This window comes from Mustela lutreola, chromosome 8, assembly GCF_030435805.1.
Source record: "Mustela lutreola isolate mMusLut2 chromosome 8, mMusLut2.pri, whole genome shotgun sequence".
Classification (NCBI taxonomy): Eukaryota; Metazoa; Chordata; class Mammalia; order Carnivora; family Mustelidae; genus Mustela; species Mustela lutreola.
The window spans coordinates 11787549-11797521 of record NC_081297.1 but is presented as its reverse complement, the minus strand read 5'-3'; the positions used below and the strand labels follow the sequence as shown (position 1 = coordinate 11797521).

General features: G+C 42.6%; 1 protein-coding gene across 1 annotated transcript; it reads right to left on the bottom strand.

Annotated features, from left to right (window-relative positions):
* Nucleotides 1–1236: 1236 nt before the first annotated feature.
* Nucleotides 1237–3583, bottom strand: LOC131838107 (caprin-1-like). The gene is given in 2 exon segments (XM_059183811.1): nt 1237–2769; nt 2771–3583. Coding segments are annotated over 2 exon segments (2121 nt in total). The 5' UTR covers nt 3559–3583; the 3' UTR covers nt 1237–1436.
* Between the last annotated feature and the right edge of the window lie 6390 nt (nt 3584–9973).

Sequence of the window (9973 nt, the reverse complement as noted above, 5' to 3'; positions counted from 1 at the left end):
GGGATATGACAAGCAGCATTACGTTCATAGGCACACAGAACTAGTGCTCAAACTGCTAGCACAATTCCAACAGTACATAAATTACTAAACTGTCATCTCCATCAAACTTGTGACTCTCCCTATGCATCTAAGTGAAGGAATCACCATTTTGAATATAAATGCCTCCATGAGAAAAAGGTAATTCAATCAGGGTTAGACAAAAGATAAATGCAACTACAGAAATAGCTGCTGGAGATAACCGTAAAATTTGAAACACTAACAGTGCATGGGGTGAACCACATAAGCTGCTAGCTGTTGAACACCAGTGTTTCAAGATACAACTTTTATAAACATGTTTTATTTGTTTTGCTTATACCATCAGAACTGAAACTACTGTCTGTCATTTCCCTAAAATAGGGAAATCAATCTAAAACACATACTGGTACTTTGCAAAAGATAGCAATTTAAAAGGGTGGTAGCAGCAGGCATTTGATATTTTTCTTTTGAAAACCTTTAGGCTGCAGGAAAAACATGTGACCAAGAGTGTTATGATTATCCATTAGATATTTTCATCAGTACCTGTACCAATTTAGGTGACAATACAGCAAGATTCAAAGATTAGTGACAGACCATGTACATTATAAGGAATGATATATAGTACCAATCCTTACAAAAGTCATTGTCGAAGAAACTGTTAAGTGTTCCAAAAGGTATCTAAATACTTCACATTAAGTACAGAAGCGGCCATCCAGATTACATCCCATATTTGTTGCATATTTTTCAAAAAGTGCCAATCAAAGCCTAATTTTGCATTTTGGCTTTGTCTTATACAGTATCAGCTGTTAAAAAGCAATTTACATGTGTTTTTAACCACAGTCGTTTGGCCATAGGATGAATAGTGCTGTGTCAAAGCTGGTAGCCAGCCTTTTATATTAAGGGCCCATGCATAATTTGGTATGCATCTAACGTTCAGTGCTCCAATTTAACTGGAAAAGCTGTGAAATGCAGTTGTTCCGCCAAACCACACTCCACTCCTTCTCGAAGGGAAATATTTTAGTTTTGTCAGTTACCACTGAATAACTCTAGGGCTGATTTATAGATTTTGTCCAATGTTAAAAGTCAATCTTGCTTTTTCCAAGCCACTTCAAATAACTATGGAGATATCACCCTGTAAAGTGTATTATGTTTTACTCCTAAGCAAGGGTGAGGAATCTGAGTATCATGTGCAAGGCTCAAGATGACGCTTAGGACAGAACATGCAGAATAAAAATAGTTTCCTTCCATATCCAGGTAATATAAAGCTGACAATTGTAGTCCTGTCTTTATGGGATGAAAACAGTCCCTTTACAATAAGTTTCCTGAAAGGGAGAACAAATAGATAATAACTCTTCTGGTAACATATTATGGTACACTGGCCAGTGTGTTTTTGGCGTTTAAACATAATCCTGTGAATCAGATTAATTCACTTGCTGAGTGTTCATTTGCGGCATCCCTCTGTTGGGTCTTGGGGGCCCTCCATGACCTCGTGGGGCTCCCCGTGGTCCACTCTGCCCAGAGCCTCGCTTGAAATTCTGCTGATATCCATCCCGCTGATAGCCAGAGTAGTCCCGGGGAGCACTGAACTGAGACTGTGTATAACCACTGTTTGGAGTGTTAGAGAATGAAGGGCGGTAACCATCATATCCTCCTCTGAATCCATTGGCAGGGCCCCTATATCCATTCATCAAGCCTCTAGCACCACGGGAACCACCACGAGACACACCACGACTGTTATAATACGGCTGACTGCTACGTGGAAATCCAGTGTTCTGCTGGGGAGGTTGCTGGTGGTTACCAGTCACTTGATGGGGCTGGTCCTGAGAACCATGGTAGGTGCCAACCACTGTTTGAAGCTGTTCTTGTTGAAGGTCTGTTTGTTCTACTTGGTGAGGCTGACTAGAAAAGCTCTGGTTGTAACTGGCCTGGTACTGATTTTGCTGTTTCAAAGTTTCTGGTTCATTAACAGGAGGAACCGGGGCATTCATATTGAACACCGTTTGCATGGATTGGAATGGAGCTGCATTTACATTGATTCCACTGCTATGTAATGGTTTGCTTGTCCCAGCCTGGAACACCTGAGGCTGAGAAGCAGCCGGAAGGGAAGATGATGCTGTAGTCTGGTCTGTATTTAAGGAGATTGTTGCCTGAATCTGGTCAATTGGTTCCTTTTGTGGTCGCTGCTCTGTAGCGTGAGAAGGCTGGTACAAGGGTTGAGATGCTGTATATCCCTCACTTGTGGATGAAACCAAAGGAACCTGTGTAGCTTCTGGTTGTACCGGAACTTGATTAGGCTGAGCAAGTCTAGATTCAGAATGAACCGGAGGGCAAACCAGCTGGGGCATGTCCATGTTTTGTGTCGGATTCATAGGCTGTGCAGATACAATGGCAGGATCAAGTGTCTGGTTTTCAAAATCCAGCATTGAATCCTGTATGAAATTAGAGGGCCCCTGCATTTGCGCCATAAGGTCCTGGACTCACTGTCTTCTCACAACAGGATCTGCCTGAGCCACTGGAGTCAAAGAATGGGGCTCTGGCACTGAAGGAGATGCAGCCTGAGGTTGCTGCTGGAGTGAATTTACCACCTCAACTGTTTCGACTGTCCACTCATCTACCTGCTCCTTTTCACCACTGCTGAACTGTGTTTCTGCCATAAATTGTCTATTTACATACTCTGTTGATTCAACTTCACTTTGTTCGGTGTACTCTTCTGCTGGCTCAGGTTCAGCTTCAGCTACCTGGTCTTCAGCTTCCTGCTGAAGCTGACTCTTCTTCCTCACACAGTCCATTCTGGTGGTTGTGGGTGCTGTCAAAGTAGTTTGACTGGAAAACACGCTCAACAATTTCCTTTAGAGCTTTATAGGCTGTTCCACATACAGATTTTTCCTTTCCTTCCAGCAAGTCCCATAGGTGAATGGAAGCATGTTCATACTGCTCATTCAACCTTAAGCTCATGTCCCGTTCAGGGTCTGCTAATTTGTAGAATTCATCCAACAATGACAATTCCTCTTCAGACAATATTGGCACTCCATTCAAACCTTGCTTCAGGTCAGTTCTCACCTCATCATCTCCCAATTTGTCCAAAACATACTGGAGCTCAAGTACAGTTTTTAAACGTTTTTGTTCTGCTTCTTCTCTCATAAGCTGCTCCCGACGCGCCGTCTTCTTTATTGTTTTCTGAATATCTTGACTTAATGCCATGAAACTCCTCTGTAATTCTTTTGCAAACTCCAAGTTATTTGTGACTTCCTGGTACTTAGATACGGCATCCAGCTGATCTTGATTAAGCCTTTCCCCTTTGTTCATTCGTTCCTGGTAATCATCAAGCTTGCCCTTTTTCTTCTCCAGGTTCCGAAGTTTCTTGTCGATCACCCCGAGGATCTGCTTCATGGCCTCGGTCTGGACAGCACCGGTGCCGGTTGCGGGGTGCTGGGAAGCCGGCGCAGCTGCCCCGGCCCCCCCCTCACTCCCGGAGGAACCCGACGGGGGTGGTGGTCCGGACGACTTGCTGCCACTTCCGCTGTGGTTGGTGGCCGAGGGCATCTTTAGACCGTGAGAGGAGAGAAGAAAAAGCCTAGGTCTCACTTTCTGATCTTTAATTTTTCTATATGGAACAAAGGTCCAATTTTATTCTTCTGGATATAGATATCTAGTTTTCCCAATATCATTTGCTGAAAAGACTGTCCTTTCATCCACTGAATGGACTTGGTATCCTTGTCAAAAGTAATTTGACCATAGATGAGGGCTTATTTCTAAAGTCTCTTATTTTAGTCCATTGACCTGTATACCTTTCTATAAGCCAACACCAAACTATTCTGATTACCGTATTTTTGTCTTAAATTTTGAAATCAGTTCCAACTCTGCTCTTCTTTTCAAGACTGTTTCAGCTTTTCTTGAGATTACATATGAAGTCTAGGATAGATTTTTCTATTTCTGTAAAAATGTCATTAGAATTTTGATAGGGATTGCTTTGAATATGTAGGTTGTTTTGGGTAGTATTGACATCTTAAAAGTATTTAGTCTTCTGATTCATGAAGATAGGATGTCTTTCCATATACCAGTATCTTTAACTTTTTTCAGCAATATTTTGTAGTGTTTAGTATCCAAGCATTTTCTCTCCTTGGTCAATTCCTAAGTATTTTATTCTTTTTGATGTTGTCATAAATGAATTTTTTTTCATAATTTTCTTTTCAGTGTATTCATTGATACTGGATACACTTACTTCCTTTTTTAAACATAGGATTTAAACATATGCCCAAGTGGGTCATTCATTCCTTTACCAATTATTTCTTGAAAGTGGATATGTTGTGTAGTCATAGGGACCATAAAGAAAACTAATCAATAATTAGGTATCTTACCACAAAGAAGTCAGGCCCCAAAATTTTACAGACAAGTTTTATCAATTATCCAATTATTTAAGGATTCCAAAAGTTGAATAAATCAATTCTTTAAAAGGATATAATACCAGGAAAATTCCCCAACATATTCTATGAAATTAGTGGAACTTCATCATTACCAAATCACACAAAGAGAAAATGAGAAGGAAAATGTGACTCCTGAACACAGATGCTAATTTGTATACAAAATATGTGCAAAATGAATCCAAGCATGTATTTTAAAAGCACACTATGACCACTTAACTTATTCCAGGAATGCAGCAAGATGGCTTAATTTTAGAAATATTCATATATTTCACCACTAAATACATTAAAAAAGAAATTTTGTGTTAATTCATAAAAAGAGTTTGATCTTATAGAAGCATTTGATAAAATTCACCAGCAACGCATTAAAAAAATATCTTAGCAAATATTTTAGTATATGTGCTGCTGAAGCGAGCACTATCTTAGCAAGTATATTAGGGCCCTGTACGCTCAAATGTGGTGGTTTGAGGAGAATTTAATGATTTGCAATGGCAAGGGCCCAGTGAAGGAAAACCAGTTGAGATGTTGCATCATGCAGGACAAGTTCCTTAAAAGGCTTGAGATGGGTTCAAGTGCATGTATTTATTGACAGTGTTCTCCAGAGAAAGGGAGTGAGGGAAGCAGGATACAGCAAGGGAAGAAGCTGGGAAGATGTGATTTACCTGGAGTCTGGCTTCAGTCTGATCCCATAGCAAGTTCTGCAGCATCGTGTGCACCAGAGTTGGTCCCCACTTTAGGCAGCCTAGGTAACTGGGCTTTTGTACTCATGTTTTATTCAGTTCTTGGCTATGGGCTACCCCAGCAGGGAAGTGGGAACTGAGAATTCATTACATCTCTGGCAAGGCATCTTTTCTTAGGCCAGAAGTAATTCCACCTGTTGAGGACACAGCATCACATAATGGCCATTGGTTGAAGGTTTATATCCTGAAGCATAGTTAATCTCGCCTCCCAGAGGGTCCACTCCAAGTTGGCACCTTGGCTGCCCCTTCAAGAGGCCATTCCATCATCCTTTCCAGCTCACCCCTTCTGAATGGCACAGAATACAGTAGGACCCAGAGTCATGTACCTAACGTCTGTACCCACCATCACACTTCTTGGCTATAAACGAACCCTGTAGTCCAAGACAATGTCAAAAAGAATTCTGCATCTGTGGATCCGACATCCTGCGAAGATTTGGGTAGTGGTTCTAGCCCAAGTTCTATAGGCAAGAAAGGCAACACCATGCCCCCAAACACACAAGAATCTCAGGGTGAATTATTGCCCGTTCTGGGATTAAAGGAGGTTGATTAACCACTTGCCACCAGTGACTGGGGGCCTAGTCCAAGGCTGGTTGTGTATTGGAAGCTCAGCACTGGTCTCTGTCTCTGTGAATGGCAGGTCAGACACTCAGCAGTGTTGGTGGCTGGGTCAGCCGTGGTATTGTATTAACACGTGGCCTGCATCTCTCCACTGTCTCTCCTCTGAGCCCACTGCACCACCCTGCTATGTTGAGGACAGGAACTAGCTGGCATCTATTGGCCAAGTAATCCCATCCTCGTGGTACTTTACTGCCTCTTCTAGGGTGGATGATCTTTTGAGAGCATGAACAAGGGACACAGAAAGCCTCACACTTGGCGTTCCCTCCCCTACAGACATCCACACGCCTCCTCTCCAGACCTGCGTTTCTTCAATCTTTCAGTCAGGCTTCTTCAAAGCCCCTGAGCAATCAGCAAAGCCATGTGATCCACATGTGCCCTTTCCTCTTCATTTTTCTCTCCTCACAAATTAGATGCCCCCCTGGTGGACTGCTTGAAGCTCGGTCTAGTCAGGATTTTTCCTCACAACTCTTCAACTCCACTCCTGAGTGGTACTCCTGAACACCAGCGGCCCCTTCTCCAGTTCCCTCATCTGACTGAACCAAACCCTCTAGAAACTGGGCTGAGGCTTTTTATTTTAAGCTGGGCCCAGGAAATATTCACCCTGTCCCCCACCCACCAGTGTCCGCCACATGTGTGGTCTGAGGAGACGTCTGGACCAGCCCCGGAAAGAACAAGTATTTTTGAGTTACATTGATCAATAATAAACGTATTTCTTACAAAAAGTGTTAATTGGTAGATGACATGAAACTTCATGTGCCTCTCAGCTTTCTCTATTTCAATCCTAGATGTGCTCTGTCCATTTTACAAAGGATTTCTGCTGGTCTTTCTGACCTTAAGGCTTGACGGATCTGACTATGCCCAACTCAGGATGGAAAGTTTTGGCTTCATGATCATTTGGTGCCACATTGTTGGACCCTGTCTTTACCAGGACCCAGGAGTACATCAGAACCTGCTTCTCAAGTGAGTGTAATGTCCTCTGCTGTAGATAACACGTTCTTGCCCCAGAATCCCAGAAACCTTTGACTTCCTACTAATACTTGCTAGAGGTTCCAAAAAGTGTTTTTAACAGTGACAGATTTTGAGTATACCAAAGATCTGAGTCATGTGTCCTAAATTCCAGGGATGTTTTGTAAGCATCATATGCATCTTAGAACTGCTACAGATTATTTTCTGTATCTGGACTTTATTCAAATCTAGCATCATTCCACACCATGTGGGTCAGAACAGTATTCTCAAATACAAAGAAACTCTCCTGTTACGGAGGAGTAAAAATGTTACTGAGGGCCCAAGAGCAAAAGACCAGGCTGGAAAAGTCCTAGGTCATGCTAACTGACCTATAGATTGTGGAGGACGGGACCAAAAAAGGTCCAGGGAGGCAGGCCGGCTGTGGATTTGCTGTCTAAGACAGGGAAACCACCAACTGATAGTGTTCCTTGGGAGGCCATGGAGGACTCCCTGTCCCCCAAGATAATAAGGAATGTGCTGTTTAGAGGAGCATAGACATTACGGGGAAGCTCAATGGAGGTTATCTCCTTGGGCCAGGGTGGATGGGAGGAGATATTGTTCCAGAATTGGGATTTCTTGGAGCCATGGTAATCCCAGATGGCAGCATCTAACTCTCAGAAGAGAGGTGAGCGCAATGACCCGAATAGACAGCAGAGTTGGAATGGCCTTCATCCACAGAGGCCTATAAAGAGGGTTAATAGAGTATGTCAGTCCTAGGACAAGCGAGATGGGTGTTATTCAATATATAAAATTGAAGGACCTGGGCACCTGGGTGGCTCGGTGGGTTAAGCCTCTGCCTTCGGCTCAGGTCATGATCTCAGGGTTCTGGGATCGAGTCCCACATCGGGCTCTCTGCTCAATGGAGAGCCTGCTTCCTCCTCTCTCTCTCTCTCTCTCTCTCTCTCTGCCTGCCTCTCTGCCTACTTGTGATCTCTCTCTGTCGAATGAATAAATAAAATCTTTTTAAAAAAAAAATTGAAGGACCTTACAAACAGGTGGGCAGAAGACTGAGATCAGTCACCGCAATGGAAGTCAGGCCTCTTGCTCTGTTTCTAGACTTGAAATGCCCTTAGACTTAAAATTCATCAACTGATGGAGAGGCCACATTGCCATAAAGGATCCTGAAGCATCATGGGAACTGCAATAAGTAGTGATTTCCCTGGTCCCTCCCCCAGAGCATCTACTTGGCTAATCGTATACTAAGGAAAGTGATACCTTCACATCTTTTGAAGACTCCTGGATAGAGGACCAAGTTGAGCTGGTTCCTGCCATCCCGGGTCTGTGTTAGAGTAAGGGGCACATTGAGTTTAGGTGGTAAATGGAGTCTGAGCCCAGGTCCATCTCACAGTGGGTCCACGAACTGCACAGACTCACCCAGGGACTACTTCCTGGATTCCTGAGTGTGCGGTAGGAATGAATGTACGTAGTAGTATTTGGAACTCTCACACTTGTATCTTGATCTTAAGAGTAAGAGCTATTGAATCAGAAAAAGCCAATTAGCATCCCCTAAAACCATGAAGGGGCTGGTGATCAGTGCCAACCTCAGAGACAGAGAATGCAGGAACAGTGGTCCTCATCACACCGTTTATGTTGCCAGTCTAGTCTCCACAAAAAATGAGTAGATTCCGATGGATGAGAGTGACTTACTACAAACTTTACCAAGTTTAAGTACCAACTGCACCTGCTGGGCCAGACGTGGCATGTTTATTAAAGCTGATTAACAAATTCTGGTATACACTTATTGATCTGGCAAATGCATCCTTCCTAATATTTATTGGAAAATAGGATCAGAAAAAACTTTGCATTCACTTAAGAATGGACAACAGGATACATTCATTTTACAGTCTTGCCTGAGGACTACATTAATTCCTCTGCTTTCTGTCACCAGGGACCTGAACCATTTGGAAATTCCATAGAAAATCTCATCGGTTCATTATTTTGATGACATCATGTTAATCGGACGAACAAAGGTGGCAGAGATTTTGAATGCTTTGGAAAGGCATATGTGTTCCAGAGGGTAGAAGAAAAACCCTACAAAAATTATAAGAAAATACTGTTATTTCTTTATCTATTCTCCCATGAAGGAACAAGCTGGTTGTCTCTGGTCTTTTTGATTTTTTAACAATGTTGCTATGAACATTCATATCATGTTTCTCGCTGCAGGCACGCAGGAGTTCTTGCGGGTGTAGACTTACAAGGACCCACCTTGATCCTGCACCCGCAAGCGTTCTTGCACGGGTGCACCAAGAATTTCTTGTAATGAAATACTATCCATTACCAGACCAATAATGAAAAATGAACAAACTACAGGTACCTCAATATGAAAGAATCCTCAAAATTTTCAAAACAGATTGCTGAAGAATACATTCAGTATGACATTGTTTTTATAAAGTTCAAAATCAAGCAAAAGAAACAATGCCTGGGGACTCATAGAAGCGTGGTAAAAACTAGAAGCAAAGCAAGGCCATTCAGGAAGGCGGTTAGGCCTGGGTGGAGAGAACATGGGGTCAGAGAGGAGCAGGCAGGATGCTTGATAACATCAACCCCACAAATAGCATTATGTGTAAGATTGTTTTTACACAATACAATTTTTAATTAGTTTATAATTTTTAAATAAAACTTATTAGGCACAATCTTTTGCCTCAAGCTGTTCATAGTCTAGGAAGAGAAGTCAGACATAGAAAAATAAACCCTAATACAAAATGTATGAGAAAATAACATCAGGGAAAAAAATACCTAGTTATAACTGGGAAGCTCAGGGGAAGCTGGAGACATTTGAGATGAGCTCTGAGGAGTTTTCTAAGGAGTAGAGAGAGAGAAGAAAGTTCCGTCTAGGGCGTGAGCATATTAGCATATTCCCTGCAGAGGATGCTGGGAAATGAGGGAGCCGGTCCACGATTGCATCTCTTTGCTATTCCTTCCACTCCCACCCCTTAATACAACTTCTACCACATCCAGGGTGTACTCACTTTTCTCCAGGGAAATAGAAAGAGCACAGCTTTTTTTTTTCCCCCAGTGTTCCAAGATTCATTATGCACCACAGCACAGCTTTTGAGCATAAAGAATGGTGGATTGGCTTATAGTTCCACCATTCAACAGTGCTCACAGTACCACACGGTCCTGTGTAAAATGGAGACATCATTGTTACAAAAGAGTTATTTCAAGGGATGAAAA